General features: G+C 38.3%; 1 protein-coding gene across 1 annotated transcript in view; it reads right to left on the bottom strand.

Annotated features, from left to right (window-relative positions):
* Positions 1–22,771, bottom strand: part of LOC311302772 (uncharacterized protein) — a 128,621-nt gene that overhangs the window by 26,039 nt on the left and 79,811 nt on the right. The window contains exons 2-3 of the mRNA XM_084428823.1: positions 8,544–8,821; positions 2,257–3,436 (exon numbers count right to left, since the gene is read on the bottom strand). Coding sequence (XP_084284949.1) covers positions 2,257–3,436; positions 8,544–8,601 — 1,238 coding nt within the window. The 5' untranslated portion in view covers positions 8,602–8,821. The remainder of the gene's footprint in view (positions 1–2,256; positions 3,437–8,543; positions 8,822–22,771) is intronic.

The following is a 22,771-nucleotide window of genomic DNA, read 5'->3' as shown; positions in this document are numbered from 1 at the left end:
CTGCCTTCGACACCGTGAACCATCAGATCCTTATGTCCACCCTCTCATCACTGGGCATCGCAGGAACTCCTCTCCACTGGTTTGAGTCCTATCTAACAGGTAGGTCCTTCAGGGTCGCACGGAGAGCGAGGTATCCAGAGCACATCAACTGACCACAGGGGTTCCTAAGGGTTCAGTTCTTGGTCCCCTCCTCTTCTCCATCTACACTACATCACTGGGACACATCATACAGGCACACGGCTTCTCCTACCACTGCTATGCTGATGACACACAGCTCTTCCTCTCATTTCAACCAGATGATCCCACGGTGGCTGCACGGATCTCAAGCTGTCTGACGGACATCTTGACATGGATGAAGGAACATCACCTGCAGCTCAACCTGGCAAAGACTGAGCTTCTCGTCCTCCCTGCCAATCCGTCTCTACAGCACGACTTCACTATCCAGCTAGAGTCATCATCAATCACCCCATCAAGGTTGGTCAGAAATCTTGGAGTAATATTGGATGACCAGCTGACCTTCACAGATCACATTTCAAAGACAGCATGTACAAAGATGTACAAAGATTACTGTCATCTGCATACATTTGGGTATTGGCATTAGGACAAACATTTGGTAAGTCATTTACATACAAAGGAAATAAAAGTGGACCCAAAATAGAGCCCTGTGGGACACCTGCAGACAAGGCAATAACACCTGATTGATAATTCCTAACTCTAACTGAGTCTGATGTGTTAAATACGATTCTACACATTTAATAGTGCCTGTGGCGAAGTTCAAATTTTGTAACTTAGATAGAAGAACTCCATGATTAATGGTGTCAAATGCTTTTTTTAAATCTAGAAAAACAGCACCAACAACCCCTCCTCGATCCAACAGTGACTTGACTTTGTCAACGAAATAGTAATTGGCTGTTTCTGTTGAATGATTAATACGGAAGCCGAATTGATATGGATGTAAAGAATAGGAACTAGTATTTAAATGATTTGTCATTTGTTCTGAAACAAGTTTTTCGGCCACCTTGGAAACCACCGGCAGGATACTAATAGGTCTGTAGTTGCAGATAGACAAACGATCACCCCTACTTTAAATACAGGAAAGACTGCAGTCAACTTCCAAACATTTGGGAACAATCCCTGAGCAAATGAAAGGTTAACAATTTTCGTAATTGGGTATTCTAATGATTCAGAGAGCTCTTTCAACATAACAGCGTTCAAACCAATGACATCTTTCGCTCGAGAGGGCCTCAGTGATCTAATCACTCTCACAACATCTGCCTCAGTGATAAATTCTATGTTGAAAGCTGGCTCTGTGTCTTCGACTTGACAAGGAGTGTTCTTATATTCAGAGGAAAAACACCTGATGATATTTTCTACACAGTCAATGAAATGATTATTGAGAGCATCAGCTAATTTTCCACCAACAACGAGTTCAATTGATTTGGCTTTGTTAACATTATGTCCCATTAGTTTTCTTAACTGGCTCCAGATAGTTTTAGTATTGCCTCCTGCTTTTTCAATTATGGTCAAAAAGAAGTTTGCTTTGGCTATCCTTATCTCTTTGACTACTCTATTCTGTAGCGAAGTGAAAATATGTCGATCACTGCTTGCTTTGGCTTTCTTGTGTTCTTTTTTTCCTACGTCGTTGTCTGCATGTAAATGCATCAATTTATCTCTGCAGTTGTTGAGTAAATCTTTGACTGTCTTCTTCCAAAGATCTGCTTAAAAGTATGTAATCCCAGTTAATGCTCTGGACAGCACCTATAAACTGATCCTGCATATTTTGGGGGATATTTAAAGATTCTTGTTCTTGGACAAACGGAGTGAAACGCTTGTTAGTTAGCTTCCTGGATATCAGGATCATATTGTGGTCTGATAGTCCAGTCAGCATATTAAAGGATTTGACAATTCGCTTTGGCCTATTGCTAAATATTAAATCTATTTGTGTTCGTGTAGAATTTGTTACTCTGGTAGGCCCATTTATAAACTGTGTAAAATCACAATTTGACGATTTGTCTTCCCAATTGATATTGAAGTCTCCCATAATAATCACCTCCTTATGAAAATTACTTTCCTTTTACATATTTTCAAAATGTTCATAAAAGATATTCTTAGAAGATGGAGGGCGATATAGTGTAATAAGTGAGAAGGACATAGATGGAGATAAAGTTATGTTAAGTCCAATACACTCCAATTCGTGTGTGGCCAACTTACACAGAAGAGACTTTGTTGCTCAGCACATGGAAATAATCTACTCACCGTGATCTCAGACTGAGGTGATGTGGTTTCTCCGCTGCATGGATCTTCATGTGTCGCTTCAGGTGAGTTTTAAAAGAGAAACTCGTCCTGCATTGATCACACGTGTGCGGCTTCTCTCTGCTGTGGATCCTCTCATGTTTATTCAGAGTCACTGACTGACTGAATCTCTTGTCACAGTGTGAACACTTGTAAGGTTTTTCTCCAGTGTGGATCCTCTCATGTCTTTTCAGATGTGATGACTGACTGAATCTCTTGTCACAATGTGAACACTTGTAAGGTTTTTCTCCAGTGTGTGTCTTTTCATGTGTTTTCAGAGTTGCTGACAGACTTAATCTCTTGTCACAGTGTGAACACTTGTAAGGTTTTTCTCCAGTGTGTGTCTTTTCATGTGTTTTTAGATGTGCTGACCGACTGAATCTCTTGTCACAGTGTGAACACTTGTAAGGTTTTTCTCCAGTGTGAATTCTCTGGTGCAGTTTTAAATTGCCCGCTGTAGTAAAAGTCTTCTCACACTCAAAGCACATGTACTCTCTCACACCAGTGTGAGTTTTCTCATGTCTATGTAAATATTGCAGCAGTGAAAAACTCTTTCCACACACAGAACATGAATGTGGCTTCTCCTTCGTATGAACTGTCAGGTGTTTCTTCAGGTCTGATGCACAGAGAAAATTTTTGCCACATTGATCACATGAGAACGGCTTCTCTCCAGTGTGGATCATCATGTGACGCTCAAGATTTTTTTTGTACGTGAAACTCTTCCCGCACTGATCACATGAGAACGGCTTTTCTCCGGTGTGGATCCTCATGTGACGCTCAAGACTTTCTTTGTATGTGAAACCCTTCCCACACTGATCACATGAGAACGGCTTCTCGCTGGTGTGGATCATCATGTGACGCTTAAGATTTTTTTTGTTTGTGAAACTCTTCCCACATTGATCACATGAGAACGGCTTCTCTCCAGTGTGGATCATCATGTGACGCTCAAGACTTTGTTTGTATGTGAAACTCTTCCCGCACTGATCACATGAGAACAACTTCTCTCCAGTGTGGATCCTCATGTGAATCTCAAGATTTCCTTTCTTTGTGAGACTCTTTCCACACTGAGTGCAGGTGAAAGATTTCTTGGCTCTTCTTTTCTTTAAAAATTTCTTTTTAGTCTTTGAGCGACTCAAAGGTTTTTCTCCAGGTTTGACATGAAAGAAAAAAAATATTAAATACATTTTTCAGTACATCAAAATAATTAAAAGAGAAATATAAAGTGAAAGGACATGAAAGTGAGCCCTGATGTAATAGTAGAAAGTAGACAACGGTTATAAAATATTACGATAATTTGATGCCTTTCTATAAATTGATTATTATTAGTGGTGCAACGGATCAACATTGATCCGTTCGGATCAATATCTTCGGTTCGGCACACACGTGATCCGCGGATTGATTTATGAAAAAAGAAAGAAAGTTGTGCGCATGTTCAGTCCACACACACAGCGTGGTCATGGAGAGCGGATGAACGGAGGAGCTTGAATGCCCCGCGTCATTTAAATCCTCTGTTTGGGAGCATTTTGGCTTCCCTGTCAAATAATGATGAAGGAAAGAGGTTAGTGGATAAAACCGTGACGGTGTGTATAGGCACTCTGGCACAAGAAAGCCATATGACAGTAGGGCTGTCAACGAATATTTTAAATTCGAAAATATATTCGAATAGTTTTAAAAAACAATATCGAAGGTAAAAATTAATATTCGAATGTGGAAAAACACGCCCGCGGTAACAGAGACGCGGCTGTCTGCTTTGCGTGTGGGCGCGCTGCCTGAGGGATCAGGGACAGCCAGGTCATTTTATTTGACGTTAAAGGGTTAGTTCACCCAAAAATGAAAATTCTGTCAGTAATTACTCACCCTCATGTTGTTCCAACCGCGTAAGACCTTCGTTCATCTTCGGAACACAAATTAAGATATTTTTGATGAAATCTGAGCATGTTTCACTCCTCCATAGGCTTCCAGTGTGACCGAAACTTGCTGGCCCAGAAAAGTTATTAAAGAGATCGTTAATATAGTCCAAGTGACTCCAGTGGCTCAATCTTAAGTATATCAAGCGACGAGAATACTTTTTGTGCGCAAAAACAAACAAAAATAACGACTTTATTCCACTATTCATTTCCTTCTCTCTGGATGTCTAGTTGGTTTGCGTAGTGTTTTTGCGCAGCGCGTCTGTGTTACACGTCACCACGTAGGCTCACTATTGGTCGACGCTGGTCATGTGTGTGTTGCGTGATGACGTGCAACACAGACGCGCAGCGCAAAAACACTACGAGGCCCAGAGAGAAGGAAATGAAAAGTGGAATAAAGTCGTTATTTTTGTTTGTTTTTGCGCACAAAAAGTATTCTCGTCGCATGATAAACTTAATGTAGTGCCACTGTAGTCACTTGGACTATTTTAACGATGTTTTAATAACTATTCTGGGCCGGTGAGTTTCGGTCACACTGGAAGCCTATGGAGGAGTCAAAATTCTGTCAGATTTCATCAAAAATATCTTAAATTGTGTTCCGAAGATGAACGAAAGACTTACATGGTTGGAACAACATGAGGGTGAGTAATTACTGACAGAATTTTCATTTTTGGGTGAACTAACCCTTTAAACAGAAACATTATTAAAGTTTAGGCTACGTACTGACGGAATCGATATTGCATGAATAAGGTAGGTTAGTTACAGCATTTTTATGCACTGTCTGCATGCTTCCACTGGTTTGATTATTTGCCGTTTCATTGTCAAGGAAAAGTTCCATGTTTACCACAGCACAGCTCGCTCGGAGCGTTCAATGTCGGTTCTATATAGGCTACTGTAAAACTTCAATTAATGTTAATAATATTTGTTTCAATCACTGAATGAAGCCTGCTATATTTGGGACAAGAGTCGCGACCTTAAATTGCTTGCACAAAACTCTTGATTAGCACTCAACATTTGCTTGTATTTGTTGTTCATTTAAACCGTTATGAACCGCAGAGAGCGTGACGCCTCATTCGCGCCGCAAGACCTCCAGTGCCTGCGAGTGTGAGTGAGGTCTGCGGTCTTGGCCATTAGTTGATTTACTTGTGTAGGTAATACGTTGTCAAACATGTTTAAACTTAAACTACCAATACAAGTAGTTATGTCTCTTTGTATTAATTTGTCCTGTTATTGACGTAATGCGCGTCATTGACAAAATGCGCAACCAGATGTTCGAACTTCGAATATATGTGTTTTTTTAGAGGGAATATTCGAACGTCATTTTTGAGCAATTTTGACAGCCCTATATGACAGTGGAAACACATCAAGCATTGGTCCATGTTTAAAGGAAGGAGATATGCCTTTTTATGTTGCACTTTAAGTTGTTTTTCATTAATTATGTTAAAAAGAAGATATTATGCCTTGTGCACTTTAAGTTGATTTTATATATTTTAATTTAATAATTTAAAAGTGTTAATAAACCAATTTTTTTTTTTTTGCTGATCCGAGAAACGATCCGAACCGTGACTCTGATCCGAGAAACGATCCGAACCGTGAGTTTTTGATCTGTTGCACCCCTAATTATTATGTCCTTGAAACTTTCCATGAATGAGGTAAATTTATCTTCCAATTATTATCTTTAAAACATTATAGGCACGAATCCCATGTTTCTTTAGCAAGAACTGTTGAATATATTTGATCAATGACACAATTCTCCATTCATCTCTGATCTCCTTTCATCCCACCATAATGCTTTTAGAAAGCTTAGGTCCACCAGTATCTACAGCTGACTGGTCCAGGGACACGTTTAAAACTGAAAGGAGATCGTGCCTCTTCAGTGGCCGCTCCACAGCTGCGGAACAATCTGCCGTCTTACATAAAGACTGCACCAACATACACTGATTTTAAATATCTGCTTAAAACCCACATATTTACTGTTGCTTATGGTCATCAGTGGGCCTAGTGGTATAAAGTGTGGTGTATTGTTTATTTGTGTGTTTTATGTTTACTCATTAGGATACCCGTTTACACTTTGTACAGGACTTTGGCCAACAGCTGCTGTTTTTATATGTGCTCCATAAATAAATGTGAATGACTGACTGACAACTATCTAACATGATATTAACATTAAAATATACAATACTGCCAAATTTTGACACCAATTATGAGATTGATATTTATTTGACTAAAACCGTTTTAATTATTAATGGCCGTTCACACTAGACTTTTCCTTGCACTGACTTCCATTCATGCGCATGTGAAAGTGGGACACCAGAAACACAAGCTCAAGTGATTTTCCTCCTTTTAAAAACAGAGCATTTCGTGAAACTGTGACACACAGGAAGTGACATCATCTGGGCTCTTTCTACTGCATGATGGGAAGACAAGAAAATAATCTCAATCCATTGTCTCAGTTTTTACACAAACTCTACAGTGTTGATCACATTCATCAACCCTGTTACCTAAGTTACTGTAAGAAGAATCTCTGTAACTATGAATAACTTGTATGATATTTTACAAATACAACTTCATCAGTAACTTGGTGTTTAATGACTATTCCTAAAAAAATAAAAAAAATAAAAATGTGTACACTAGGTTGAAAATGACAAAACTTCTGGTAACGTTGTTACAAATTGGGACCAGATATAAAATAAATGTAAAATACAATAGTTAAAATAGTGTACTGGACAAATGTCTTGTGTTTCTAAATGTATAACTGTCTTTTTTTTTTTTTTTTTGTGTGTGCAGAGAAGTTAATTATTTGTATTTCGGTCTGAAATGATACACACATACGCAAACAAAGTGTCGATGGACTTTTCTTTGTTGTTTTTTTAATGTTTTCTATATGAGATATTTATAAAAGTTTTTTTCCAATGTGTGTGTAAGGGAAAACAAAACATGAATGGCTACATTTTGTGTGTTTTCTGAGAGCGTCGCTCTGACGATGAGAACAGTGTACTTTGACCCCTGAAGTTCAAGGTGCTGGTGCAGGGGGTAGGGTGAAAGAAGAAAAAGGCAACGCCCAGAAGAATATTCCCGTGTTTATTTTCTCAAGTTCAGTGTTGCAGTTTAAGTTATAATAGGTTGTGTAATTCGTTTAAAATCCAGAAGAATATACCCATGTTTATTTGGTTAATTTTGGGTAAAAGTATCGCAGTGGTCTATGTAGTTGAGAGTTCATGCCAAGTGTGTTTTCTCGTCTTTAACACGGAGAGAACGGGAGATCTGTGTGGATTTTCATCGAGATCCACTCAACATCGTTGTGGGTTGCGTCACGGATGCTGTTTGTCATCTCGTCGGGGAGCAAGGATTAGAGATTACTATTCTGCATTGGAATTCTTGTTTTCCTGATTCGTGAGTAGCCTACACTGGTTTTGCATCAAAGAGCTCCAACTAGCACTATCTGTGCACTGAGAATCCCAGCTGGGAAAAATAATAATATTACTTTGACATTATTATATATATTTTTTTCTTGGTTTATGGTGATTATTGGGAATCACTGCAGTTGTGTTGTGACTTTGTGAATTGAATTATTTGGTCATTCAAAGAGAAACAAACGAGAAAAGAGTACTGAGAAGAATAAATACATATGTTTATTGATCTGCCATAATTTTGTGTGATTTCCAATGGAAAGAACTGATTTGTTCATTTGTTTTGTTTTATCTTTGAGAGATTTGTTTTTTCAATTCTAACGGTAAACACAGTAGTGTTGTTTTTATTATTTACATTTACATTTATTCATTTAGCTGACGCTTTTATCCAAAGCGACTTACAATTGCTATATATGTCAGAGGTCGCACGCCTCTGGAGCAACTAGGGGTTAAGTGTCTTGCTCAGGGACACATTGGTGTCTCACAGTGGATTTGAACCCAGGTCTCTCACACCAAAGGCATGTGTCTTATCCATTGCGCCACACCACACCAAATTTATTATTTCCAAATAGAAAAAACATAAATCTGACACTATTCTGAGATCTGGGTTATAGTTGTTGATACTGTAACTGAAGGGAAATGTGCCTTTACCGGGGTAGTGGGTAAATTTAAAATCCCCTAGACAGATTCCTACCTTGTGAGCCACAAGTTTCTACCCGGCGGGAGGGCTACAATAGTATTTAGCTTGATCTGATGTTGACAATCAATATAAAAATGTCTCAAACCTCCCTTTACTGACCATTTGTTGAAGGAAACCCAGAACATTCTGTACCGTTTCATAGTTGAACTGTTTATCTAAATGTGATGAAGTGCTTGAATGTTTCAAACATGAATGTTCTTCGGCATCATGAATGAATGAAGAATAAACACCAACCTCTTTGTTCTTCAGGATCTTCAGTGTGTTTCATTCTGCAGGGTTCTGGATCACTCATGTTCTCACTGTCCTCTTTAATAAACTCAGTCTTTGCAGATTTCAGCTCTTCCTGATGCTCTGATGCTCGTCTTCACTTGCAGCTGATGGGAATTTACAGCATTTACTGCTGAATTACTGTGGGCGGAGCTTCACCGATGATGTAATTGCAGTGGGAGGAGCTTCACTGATGATGTGAGTGATATGGGAGGAGCTTCACTGATGATGTGCAACCGCAATAACTGCGGTCATGAACAAAAGACAGAGAGAAAATCACTCACTCTTGGCTGAATAACTTTTGTAGCTTTAATAAGAATCAGTAGGCTAAATATATTTAGCCTAATTCATAGAGTGAAAACTAAGCCGTGTTTTATTTTTACATTTGAATATTCAGTTTCTGTTGTTAAATAAACCTAATGTAGGATAACCTAAAACCCTAAACCCTGTGGTTTACACTGATGTTAAAATAACACTTCTTATGCGACAGTAAAACACTGATGTTCACTCTCAGAAGTTGTGGGGATGTTTTCTTGTCACAAAAAGAATGTGAAACACGCATGTAGGCTATATAATAGATCATTTAATTTAATTTTACACACTTTAAGCTTTATCGTATCGAATACCTAGCATATTATGTAGCCAACAAATCCCCTCAGTCTGCTGACACCAATGAAATGAGCTTTAAGTGTCAATTTACAGGAGATCTGAAAACATCAGCATAATAAATGAGGTGAAACCAGGAACTATTGTCATGAAATAAAGAGTGTTTTCAGCAGATCTGTTCATATTGATGAGCCTCAGACTATCAACACTCATATACTTCTATACTCTGTGTGCAGGCTCCGAGTCTGCAGCTTCATAATGTTGGGCGCGAGCGAGCGGTGACGTCATCGGCCACCAACTGTAGGAGAGGGGGTTCAGCTAAAAAATCGGCAGCTGGCAGTACCTGTCAATCAATCCAGACGTCAGCTGGCACTAATAACCGGAAGTCGGAGGGGGGATGCCGCTTTTAGCCAGGCAAATAAGGTATTATATCAATATAAAATTGTAGTACTTATTTAAATAAAATACTTATATTAGTAATTATTTTATTATTTTATTAAAAAAGGTTTATCCAATATAAATCAAGTAACAAAGATCATAGACATAATACAAAAAAACAAACATTAAGCTGCACTTGAAAATTTGTAGGCTACGTGTATAAATATAATTTATGAATGAGTGTACATGTTTGTTAAATAATGAAATCTATACAGAAATAAATGCCTATGTAATCATATTGTATATTTATTAAAAACACATTCATTAAACTTAAATAATGAGAACAGGCAAAGGCAAAATTAATTTTAGGATACATCTCTGTCCAAATAGGCCCTATCTTAATTAAATTATAAATATTGTAGCTAATATATTTAAAGGTTTTTCATTTAAAAAAATCAATTGAAGTGTTCAATGCCAGTTGTTTCAACTGATTTCGCAGTTTTAGAATGTTTAAACAGTGTGTATGAATGTCAACAATCTGGTCTTATTTAAACATGAACAGTTGACAAAACGCGTTCATGCCGGCATGCTAGAAACGAATGCGAGTGAGCAGCAGATACAGGGCGCTTTAATTCGCTATCAACCTCGTTTTATGGTAGTAGTTTTTATTCTAGTCCTATAAGGTGAATTCAAAAAGGCATTCTTTTTCTTTGAAGCAACAAAGGCTAAATAATTTGTTCGGTTTTTTTTTTATTTTTTTTTTTTATTGGTGCGGATGACACGCAGCGAAATATAATATATAGCATTTTTATAAATATAATATATAAATTATGAATTTTTACATGTATAAATATAATTTATGAATGAGTGTATATGTTTGTTAAATAATTAAATACATACAGAAAGAAATGCCTATGTAATCATATTGTATGTATTAAATATATATTCTTAATACATATTAAATATACAACGTTTAAACTTAAATAGGCTAATGAAAGTCCTGTCTAAAAAAAAAAAAAAAAAAAAAAAAAAAGAACTTTGTCTCATCAATTACCTTTATTGAAAATCATATTTTGCTATCATTTAAGTTCAGTTTTACATTTGTAGTACTACTTTAATACATTCTTGTATTTGTTTAATGAAGCAGCTGTAACTGTTGAAACAGGCTTTGTATTTGTTGTTCTGAAATCAGAATGACTGACAACAATCCTGAACTAGATGGTAAAGTTCGGGCTTGAATAAACCTAGCCAGAAAGTTTGAAAAAGTTTGAAAAAGTGTTGTAGCATGGTTTTTACTATGTTGTTTCTAGTATGGTTATCGCTGGCGCCACCATTGACCATTGGCTACTGTCGCTTGACTTCCAGTTACATGTGATTGGTTGCTACTACGTTGGACGGTACTGATTGGCTGCCACGAAATGGCAGGTCCCTCCTAATATGGCAGGGCTTCCGGCTGTCAGGCCGCTACTTCCTGCTGCCAGCTGCCGATTTTTTCGCTGAACCCCTACTGGACTGTAGATGATCAAAGAAGCGCATATGGCAAGCCGTTTTAGCATTAAATACCCCTGGCTGTACTAGTGTAATTAAGTTTTGACTAGTCAAAATTCAAATTCCAGATATCTTAATTCCAATTTTGACTCGTAGTAATTGAAATTAAGATATCTACAATGTGATTATGACTAGTCATAATATCTACATTTGAGATATCTACAATGTTATTTTGACTAGTCATATTCTTCCATTGACTTCCACTGGAAAATATTTCCTGATATCCTCAAATGAGTTTTGACTAGTAGAAATTGTAATTAAAGATATCTATAATTGATTTTGTACTAGGCATTATTATGGCTAACCGTTTTAGCATATAAAACTATGTTTTGACTATCCATAAATATATTTTGGAAAGTCATAATTATAATTTGACTAGTCAGAATAATATTTATAGATATTTGCAATTATAATTGCACTAGTAAGAAATCTGATTTGAGATATCTTTAAATACATTTTGACTAGTCAAAATTGCATTTAAGATATTTGTAATGACGTCATAGATATCTTCAATTGATGAGTCACACATACGAAAAGGTAATTAGAGATATCTCTAATTCAGTTTCGACTAGTCACGATTATGTTTTAAGATATCTGAACTGTATGAATCTGCTGTTGTGTGATGTGAGAATAGATTTACTCAGCTCCTCCCCCTCAGCAGATTCAGCCCCTCCCTGCCTAATGATTAGTGCTAACTGCTAACAACAGTAACGCTAGTCTGCTGAGAGAAAAGATACTGGATTAAGTTAATTTCTTCAGGGATTATTACATAACATCTGGATGCATTCATATGGTAAAAGGTCTCCAACATGTATGTATTAAGAGCTTTGATTTTAATAGAATCATGTTGCAAAACTGACCATTGTTGTGGTTTGTCACGGGTCTATGAAGGAGGACTCAAATGCAGAACGAGTGTTAACCGGTTTACTGACAAACAGTAGACAGATGACAAGATGTGGTGGGAGAGGTGAAGTGAAGAATTTTCTAGTAATCCTGAGGACCTTGATTAGCTTGTTCAGGTGTGTTTGATTAGGGTTGAAGCTAAACTCTGTAGGACAGTGGCCCTCCAGGACCGAAGTTGCCCATCCCTGGTTCAGACCATAGGCAGGGATGAGACAATGACAGCCGTTGTAACTAGCACAAGAGGACTGTAGGCTGGAGATTCAGACCGCATCATAGCACTGAAACTGCGCTCGTTAAAATCACAAATTATTTACTTTTAGCTTCTGACCAAGGCTCTATCTCAATATTAGTTTTACTTGATCTTAGTGCTGCGTTCGATACTATAGATCCCACAATACTCTTAGATCGACTACAAAATTATACTGGTGTTCAAGGACAAGCATTAAGCTGGTTCAGATCATACTTATCTGACCGCTACCATTTTGTCTATTTAAATGAAGAAAAATCGATCATAACTCCAGTAAACTATGGAGTGCCGCAGGGATCTGTGTTGGGCCCTCTGTTATTCTCAATATATATGCTGCCACTTGGAAATATTATAAGGAAACATGGAATTAGTTTCCATTGTTATGCTGATGACACTCAAATCTATATTTCATCACGGCCAGATGAAAACACAAAATTATCCAATTTGACAGAGTGTGTTAAAGATATAAAAGATTGGATGACGCGCAATTTTCTTTTATATTAAATCCAGACAAGACAGAGGTACTAATCATCGGTTCAACAAACCGCCCACAAGACCTCTCACACTACAACTTTAACATAGTAGGATGTTCTGTTACTTTATCTTCTACAGTAAAAGACCTGGGTGTTATACTAGACTGCAACCTGTCTTTTGAAAATTATATTTCATATGTTACAAGAACAGCCTTTTTCCACCTTAGAAACATTGCCAAGCTATGTAACATGCTATCAGTTTCTGATGCAGAAAATTTAGTTCATGCGTTCATGACCTCGAGACTAGATTACTGTAATGCTTTATTAGCTGGTTGTCCTGCATCCTCAATAAACAAGCTACAGTTAGTCCAAAATGCAGCCACTAGAGTTCTTACTAGATCAAGAAAATATGATCATATAACACCAATTTTATCATCACTACATTGGTTACCTATAAAGTTCCATATTAATTACAAGGTATTGCTACTGACTTATAAAGCCCTAAACGGCTTAGCTCCAGTCTATTTAACGGATCTTCTATCGCCCTATAATCCATCGCGCTCTTTAAGATCACTAAATTCAAGGCTTTTGGTCATACCTAGGATATCCAGATCCACCAAAGAAGGGAGAGCATTTTCACATTTAGCTCCAAAACTCTGGAATAGCCTTCCTGATACTGTTCGTTGCTCAGACTCGCTCTCCCAGTTTAAAACTAGATTAAAGACGCATCTCTTCAGCCAGGCATTCATATAATATTTTAATCTTACAGTTAAATCTGACCTCTAGTTTATAAACGCCAGAATAGAACTGGCCCCCGACTGAGCCTGGGTTCTCCCAAGGTTTTTTTTTTCTCCATTAGGTCACCTAATGGAGTTTTTCGGTTCCTTGCCACTGTTGCCTTTGGCTTGCTCAGTTGGGGATATTTAATTAAATTAATCAATCAACAATACTATTGATCAGCATTACCAAATGTGGACGTTTTCCACTAGAAACAAACATTGATGTATTATTTTAATTTAATACTGTGAAGCTGCTTTGATACAATCTGTATTGTGAAAAGCACTATATAAGTAAACTTGACTTGACTTGACTTGACTTGACTTGACTTGACTAGTAATGGCAGAGCAGAATGAGACCAGAGAATACCGGCAATAGCCAGACAGGAACTTCAAGTACACCAGGCAAAGCACTCAGGGATCTCAGGCTTAGCACCAGGCTTGCTCCAAAGCAAAGAGGGTAAGCAGCCAGGGATGTTCTGCTAGCAGGACAGGAATTTAGTAACAAGAAACAAACTATGTAGCACAGTAGCACAACATCTAACGAACTGGCAACACATATAAAAGGAGCTAAGAACAAGAGGAACAGGTGACAACACTCGGACAAGGAAAAGGTGACAACACTCAGACAAACGAGGACTCAAATAGACAAGAGGGCGTGGTACAGGGAAACAAGGAGGCAGGAACAGAGGAGCACATGGCCAACACAAACAAAGACAGAGCCATAGATACATGAAACAAAGACACAGTCAAAGCTGCCATGGAAGAACCCTGACATGGTTTCAGTCTTTTGGGGAAATCACTTCTCAGAGATCTTTGATGCCAGAAATATTAGACTTTATTTCACAAACAAAACTGAACACCTCCTGCAGAAAGACACTCCCTACATCCCTTCCAAAGATGGTAATGCCAGAGACAATTTATATAAGAGACATGCCACTTCCTCAATCCTCAATACAACTATATAAGGAAAACCTGTAACGGCAAAGATGGCGGTTGGATGCACATGTCCCGCCCCTCCCGCTGGAAAGCCAATCATCTGCTTTTAACAGTCAAGCCGGGAAACATTTAAGCCTATCGTCTGGTTCCACTGATGCATGCGCACAGTTGAGGTTTTGCGTGAACCCTTGCGCATGCGTAGTAAAAGTATAACCTGTGGGGAAAAGGGCGTTTTTGGGGCAAAGTCATCAAACTTTTTCAGCGATTTTTATCATATTTTACTGCTGTTTCTATACATGCAGTTTTTATGTCCCGGTGACCAGTGAAAGTGCAGTTCTGACTCTCTGCCCATTCATTTAGATAGGAGCCTGGTCTTGTTAGTCCGAAACAGCTGCCCAGAGGCGTTGCCAAGATGGCGGCCGAGTGGCACGACTTGCCTAAAAGGACTTTGGTAATGCAGTGGTTCCCAACTCTGCTCCTGGAGTACCCCCAACACTGCACGTTTTCTTTGTCTCCCTAATCAAACACACCTGATTCAACTCATCAGCTCATTATCACATCGGTTAATGAGCTGATGAGTTGAATCAGGTGTGTTTGATTAGGGAGACAAAGAAAACGTGCAGTGTTGGGGGTACTCCAGGAGCAGGGTTGGGAACCACTGATTAATGCATTCTAAAGATATTTTGAGAAATATTTTGTACCATGTGACATTACTGAAATAGAATTCTCTGTTGCATCAACATTCTGGTCGTTCAGGTTTCCAAAGTCAAACCCAAAGACACACACACAGAAAGGAAATAATAGTGTACAAATATATAGCTAAATTACTTATTTTCTAAATAATAAAATCTTCAACATTCGCTGTGTATTTTGATGATAATTGTGAGATATTCTGCGCGCAATGGGATGGCTGGAACTCAACTGACCTAATTCTTCTGTTAGAAAGAACTGCAGCTACTCCATGAACATGCTCATATCGAGTTTCATTTAGATTCTGAAAGTCTTTTCTTATTAGTCAACCCTCCAAGCAGATTCATAAAATTATCTTCAACATAAGCAGCTTGAGCGTCGTCCTATCCAGCGTGCATGCGCTTTGTAATAACGCGCGTCTGTAACGCGTCACTGTCAGACGGAATAACACTGATCAAACACTCAAGCTGTTTACCGTTTATATCGAAGTCTATTTTAGACTTCAATAAATCCAGTTCATTTATGTTCAATTTTTTTTAGTGCAGGATCATATGGCAATTATTATTTTCTAATAAACCGTAACGGTACTGATCCACTTGTCCGTGCGACACTTCTGTCGCGCCGCACTCCACTATATTCCTATGGGTGACGTCAAGCGGTAACGCCCATCAACGTACAAATGTGGGGAGACGTCGCAACACCACGCGACAGTCGTGTCGCAAAAGAGGATCTGCATAAGAGTAGCATAAGCCAGACAAGAGAGGATTAAAGGAAAAGGAATTTATTTGTATGTTTTTATGAGGTTAAGTGCTCACGGAAGAGACGAGTTTCCAGCTGTGTTTTGAATGTTGTCTGGGATTCTGCGTTCCGGATGAGGGTGAGGAGATCATTCCACCAGCATGGAACCGTGAATGAGAATGTTCTGGAGAGGAATTCACTTTCATCTCCTCAAGATTATCATTCACCTCTACAGATGTTTCTGAAACACTTGGATCTGCAGTTTCGGTAGTTGTCACAACATCAACAGACAGAGAAGGTACAGGAGTCACATAAGATTTCAATAAATTTACATTCTTTCGACGATCTGGTGTAATAGTTGTTATTCGGAAAACACTTCGCAATCGTATAAGGTCCAGCAAACCTAGCCTGGAAAGGACTATTCAAAACAGGCAACAACGCCAACACTTGATTACCTGAGGGTTGTTCCATAAAACAAGATTAGAATACAAGCCAGGCTTATTTTGGTTATTATTTTTGACTTATTGTCGGTGGATTCTGTTTCATAAAGCAAACTTAAAATAGTTCAAACTCAGTTACCCTGGCAACTTATGCTGGGAAACTAGCCTGGTCCAGGGCAGGCTAACTGTCAGGCTAAGCCTCAGTTGTTACACAGATCCTCCAACACTGACCAATAGGAACACAATGATATTACCACTGACACTCTCTCATACCATTATTGGACTTTATTAACCACTATTAGTCCAAAAATAAATACACAGTATACAGAAAATCAACTTAAATAAGGCTACATTGATAAATATACTGTATATAGATAGATAGATAGATAGATAGATAGATAGATAGATAGATAGATAGATAGATAGATAGATAGGCCTAAATACAATATATATACTACAGGTTTTCATTTTTTACTGGCTGAATGTTTTGTGTCCAAGATTTAATTAGATTGTTTTAAAGATTTATGAATACATTTCTCTCTGGTTTTGTTTGGCAGCTGTAGTACATGTTTATGATTAGAAGAACATTAGAACACAATTTAAAAAAAAGCTTTGTAAAGCAGAAGTTAAAATCACAAAATTAAAAATAAATAATTACAAAAGCACAGTATAAATTTTAACTGGTAAGATGAATCTGAGCTTAGTAATTGACAGTATATTAGCCTACATTTGATTTACCCCATTACAATAGTCCCTTTACAGTTATTGCTATCATAAAAATACACTTGTAGGTTTAAAATTCTAAATAAGGGACATCTAATGTCCAACTAACAAATATTTTAGCATATATATATATACACTCACCTAAAGGATTATTAGGAACACCATACTAATACTGTGTTTGACCCCCTTTCGCCTTCAGAACTGCCTTAATTCTACGTGGCATTGATTCAACAAGGTGCTGAAAGCATTCTTTAGAAATGTTGGCCCATATTGATAGGATAGCATCTTGCAGTTGATGGAGATTTGTGGGATGCACATCCAGGGCATGAATGAAGCTCCCGTTCCACCACATCCCAAAGATGCTCTATTGGGTTGAGATCTGGTGACTGTGGGGGCCATTTTAGTACAGTGAACTCATTGTCATGTTCAAGAAACCAATTTGAAATGATTCGAGCTTTGTGACATGGTGCATTATCCTGCTGGAAGTAGCCATCAGAGGATGGGTACATGGTGGTCATAAAGGGATGTACATGGTCAGAAACAATGCTCAGGTAGGCCGTGGCATTTAAACGATGCCCAATTGGCACTAAGGGGCCTAAAGTGTGCCAAGAAAACATCCCCCACACCATTACACCACCACCACCAGCCTGCACAGTGGTAACAAGGCATGATGGATCCATGTTCTCATTCTGTTTACGCCAAATTCTGACTCTACCATCTGAATGTTTCAACAGAAATCGAGACTCATCAGACCAGGCAACATTTTTCATTTAACATATTAAATAAATAAATAAATAAAATAACAAATAACTAGAAATAAAAGGGAGGGAGGGTTATATATAAAAATGTAGTTAATGTAGGCTAATATATATTCCTTTATTTTATGGAATATTCTTTGATTTTAGAGTTGCACATATCTTTTCAAAATGTATACATTTGCTCTTAATTTCATGTTATCCTCTCCATAATGTACTTTAGAAACTAAATCTACTCATTTAAAACTGGGGATTCTTGCTTTCTCCAAAAAAAATATTGCATTAAAAGCTGTAATTCTCAGCATTCTAAATAAGTATACGTCATCTTTATTAAGTACCATAGGTCTTATACCCAAAACTATATTTTGTATCTTTATATATTTAGTTTCTTAAAAAATAATCTTCCCTGAATTAGGCTACTTCTGTTCACTGAAGTACTTCTGTTCGCTAGAAGTTCACTGCAACTTATCCAACATCCTAAAGATAGATTATTATAATTAGAATATATTTCTAGTGTTATAAAATTTCGCATATTAATTTTCCAAGCAAAATTTATATTTTAGTCAGAATTATAGCGCTCCTATTTGGCGCGCATGCGCACAGCAGTGCTCGTTCAATATGAAGATTAGCAGCAAAATGGATACATTTGCATGACTTTCTAACATTTACAGATGGAGAATATAACTGTAAAATGTAATGTAAGTAAAAAAAAAAAAAACATGTCACAAACGCATAAAACAGCACAAAATATACGCTGTTTGATGGTGGATCGATTTGATCCACGATCGACCTCTAGGGCTGCTTAAGAAACGCGTGCGCACGCAATTATCTAGACTAGATAAACCTGGATCAAATTAGTGAGATTGCGTGAACTTCAATTACCTTTTATGGAACCACTTTAGCCCCAACTTATTTGTTAGGCTCATTCAAGTCCGGTTTTGGAGTTTAATCCCCGCTTTTCTAAGCGTCTTTTATGGAACAACCCTCTGCTTGAAAGTGTCTGGACTTGACTTTGCGATCAAACAACCTCTGCATCTTTCCCTGAGACTTGGCTAACTTTCGTAGAGCAATAGTTCTAGCTTCGTCGAGTCGATAACGGAAACTGATTACATAGTCTAAAACATTCTCAGGAGGGTCAAAAGTCATCCACTCATCTGCCAGGACAGCAATAGGGCCCCTAACAGTGTGTCCAAGCACTAACTCACTAGGGCTAAAACCTATGCTCTCCTGTACAACCTCACAGATAGCTAGCAACATCCAAGGAAGTCCTTCCTCCCAGTCACAGTCAAGTTCGACACAATAAGACCTCAAAACTCATGGAATCTTTCCAGACCTTTCCTCTTCCAGACTTTGAGGGTGATAAGCACTTGAGATATTATGTTTAACTTTTAAGTTGTCGCCTGACCTTAGAGAAGTTTCGGCACATAAAATTCGAGCCCTGGTCTCAGACTGAATGGTTTTTGGAATGCCAAAAATAGAATTATTTTTTTATTTTTTTATTTTTATTATACCTTTATTTAACCAGGGAAGAAAATCACATTGAGATAGATATCTCATTTACAAGTGAGCCCTGGCCAAGGTAGCAGCACACAGTAAACATAATAAAAACAAAGTAAAATTAAGTAAGGCAAGGCAAGGCAAGGCAGGTTTATTTATATAGCACATTTCATACACAATGGCAATTCAAAGTGCTTTACATAGAAGAAATTAAAATAATAAAAGAAATAATTAAAACAGTTTAGAAAAATAAAATACAGTACAGTACAAACAGTCGGACGAACAGTGGCACAGTGCTCATTCAGTAAATGCATAGCTGAACAGATGTGTTTTGAGTCTGGATTTGAAAGTGACTACTGTAGGAGCACATCTGATCTCCTCTGGAAGCTGGTTCCAGCTGCGGCTGGCATAATAGCTAAAAGCAGATTCGCCATGCTTAGAGTGAACCCTTGGTATTTCTAGCTGATATGATCCTAATGATCTGAGTGATCTGTTGGGTTTATATTCAGTGAGCATATCTGCAATATATTGAGGTCCTAGGCCATTGAATGATTTATATACCAGTAATAATACTTTAAAATCAATCCTAAATTTAACTGGGAGCCAGTGTAAAGACCTGAGGACTGGTGTGATATGATCATATTTTCTGGTTCTGCTCAGAATCCTGGCGGCAGCGTTCTGTATGAGCTGCAACTGTCTTATGGTCTTTTTGGGAAGGCCAGTGAGGAGTCCATTACAATAATCCACCCTGCTGGTGATGAAAGCATGCACAAGTTTCTCTAAGTCTTGTCTGGAAACAAAGCATCTAATTCTTGCAATATTTTTCAGATGATAGTATGCTGATTTAGTTATTGCTTTGACATGACTACTGAAACTAAGGTCTGACTCTAGTGTCACACCAAGATTCCTGACTTGATGTTTAGTTGTTTGACCCCTAGAGTGAAGGTATGCGTTCACCTTGAGAACTTCATCTTTGTTTCCAAACGCAATGACTTCAGTTTTGTCTTTGTTTAATTGAAGAAAGTTTTGACACATCCAACTGTTTACTTCATCAATGCATTGGCACAGGGAGTCAATGGGGCTGTAATCGTTAGGCGATAGGGCTAAGTAAATCTGTGTGTCGTCTGCATAGCTGTGGTAAGAGATTTGGTTCTTTCTCATTATTTGGCTCATTGGGAGCATATACAGGTTGAACAGGAGTGGCGCAAGAATTGAGCCTTGAGGGACTCCGCATGTCATGGATGTCCACTCAGACTTATGGTCTCCTATACTCACATAATAACCTCTCCCATCTAAGTATGACCTGAACCATTTTAGGACTATCCCAGAAAGCCCCACCCAGTTTTCCAGCCTGTCAAGAAGTATGTTATGATCGACAGTGTCAAATGCAGCACTGAGGTCGAGTAGCACCAGCACTGATAATTTGCCTGAATCAGTATTTAGGCGAATATCGTTTATTATCTTTATGAGCGCTGTCTCTGTGCTGTGGTGCGGTCGGAAACCAGATTGAAAATGGTCAAAGGATCCATTCAAGCTCAAGAATTTGTTCAGCTGATTGAAGACAACTTTTTCAATGATCTTGCCTATGAAAGGAAGATTTGAGATCGGTCTATAGTTGCTTAATATGGTCTTATCCAGATTGCTCTTTTTCAGGAGGGGCTTGACAACTGCAGTTTTCAGGGAGTTCGGAAAACTACCAGAGTGAAGTGAGGCATTTACCACTACTAGAAGATCTGCTTCTAGACTGTTTAACACACTTTTGAAAAAAGATGTGGGAAGTGTGTCAAGAGCGCAGGTTGATGTTTTAAGGTGCTGTACGGTTTCTTCCAAAAAATTCCCATCAATTTCTTTGAAGTCAGACATAGTAACTACTTTCTCAGGTGGTCTGATCTGTCTGACCCCAGTGCAACTCAAGGATGTGCTGATCACCTTTCTGATATTATTGATTTTCTCAGAGAAGAAAGAAGCAAACTCACTGCACTTGCTGTCTGAGAGCATTTCACTGGGAATCTGGCTTGGGGGGTTTGTCAGTCTCTCTACAGTAGCAAAAAGAGTGCGTGTGTTGTTTAAATTACTGTTTATAATATTTGAGAAGAAAGTCTGTCTAGCTTTGCCTAGTTCCATATTGAAAGCATGAAGGCTGTCTTTGTAGATGTTATAATGGACTACAAGTTTTGTCTTCCGCCACATGCGCTCTACTTTTCTGCATTGTCTTTTCATATTTTGCACTGCTGTTGAGTTTCTCCAAGGTGCTTTTTGTCTGCCACTCTTCTTCCTGACTTTCACAGGAGCAATTTCATCAATTACACTTTTAACTTTTGAGTTAAAAGAATCAAGGAGAAAATCAACAGAGTCTGCAGATATGCTTGGTGTTAAGGATATAGCCTTCATAAATAGTACACTAGTGTTCTCATTTAAGCATCTCTTCTTGACAGACACAGATCTCGCTTCAGTGGCAGGAGAGATCAATATATCAAAGAAAATACAGAAATGATCAGACAGTGCTACATCCTTAATAACAATCAGTGAAATGTTTAGACCCTTACTGATAAGTAAATCTAGAGTGTGTCCGCGATTGTGTGTGGGTCCATGTACATGCTGATTCAGATCAAAAGTTTTTAAAACAGTTTTGATTTCTTTTGCCATATTGTTTTCTGCATTATCTATATGGATGTTAAAATCTCCAGCAATGGCAAAACAGTCAAACTCTGAGGTAATTGTTGATAACAGTTCTGTAAAGTCCTCAGCGAAGGCTGGAGAGTATTTTGGAGGCCTGTAAATAATGATAAGTAAAATGCGTGGAGCACCTTTTAACACAATACCCAGATATTCGAAAGAAGGGTAATTCCCAACTGATATTTGCTTGCATTGATAGATATCTTTAAAAAGAGCAGCTAGACCCCCACCTTTCTTAACAGCTCTGCAGACACTCATAAAAGTAAAGTTAGGAGGGGCTGCTTCATTGAGGATTGTTGCACTGTAGCTGTCTTCTAGCCAGGTTTCATTTAGAAGCATAAAATCTAGGTTGTTTGTGGTTATTAAGTCGTTAACTAGAAGTGATTTATTTTTAAGTGAACGAATGTTTAAAAGTGCTAACTTAACAGTCGTACTTTTTGTCCCCACATCAATCTCACTTTCACGTGTAATAGGCACCAGATTAGATGGGTTTGCTGTACGGCTATTGAAGGCCTTAGACATTCTATCTTGTATTAGAACAGCAATAGAGAAAGATAAAGGCACACTGGGTTCCCGCTTGTTTTGTAAACATTTGAGAAAGTTACTGTTATCAGAGCGGGGACCCGACACATATCACTGAGAGCTGGTATCAGTTGTTTTTGGTTCACCTCGAGCAGATGGAGGAGGGTGTGGGCCCTGGCGTTGTGGCAGAGGCCGAAGAGCTCTCACCGGAGGAGGAAGGGGGAGAGGGCGAGCTGGGCCCGCGGGCTTTGGTGGCAGCGGTGCCTGTCGTTTTTTGGTTGGTA

This window comes from Rutilus rutilus, assembly GCF_951802725.1.
Source record: "Rutilus rutilus genome assembly, chromosome: 1".
Lineage (NCBI taxonomy): Eukaryota > Metazoa > Chordata > Actinopteri > Cypriniformes > Leuciscidae > Rutilus > Rutilus rutilus.
The sequence above is the reverse complement of the archived record's forward strand: the minus strand, read 5'-3'. Positions and strand labels throughout refer to the sequence as shown.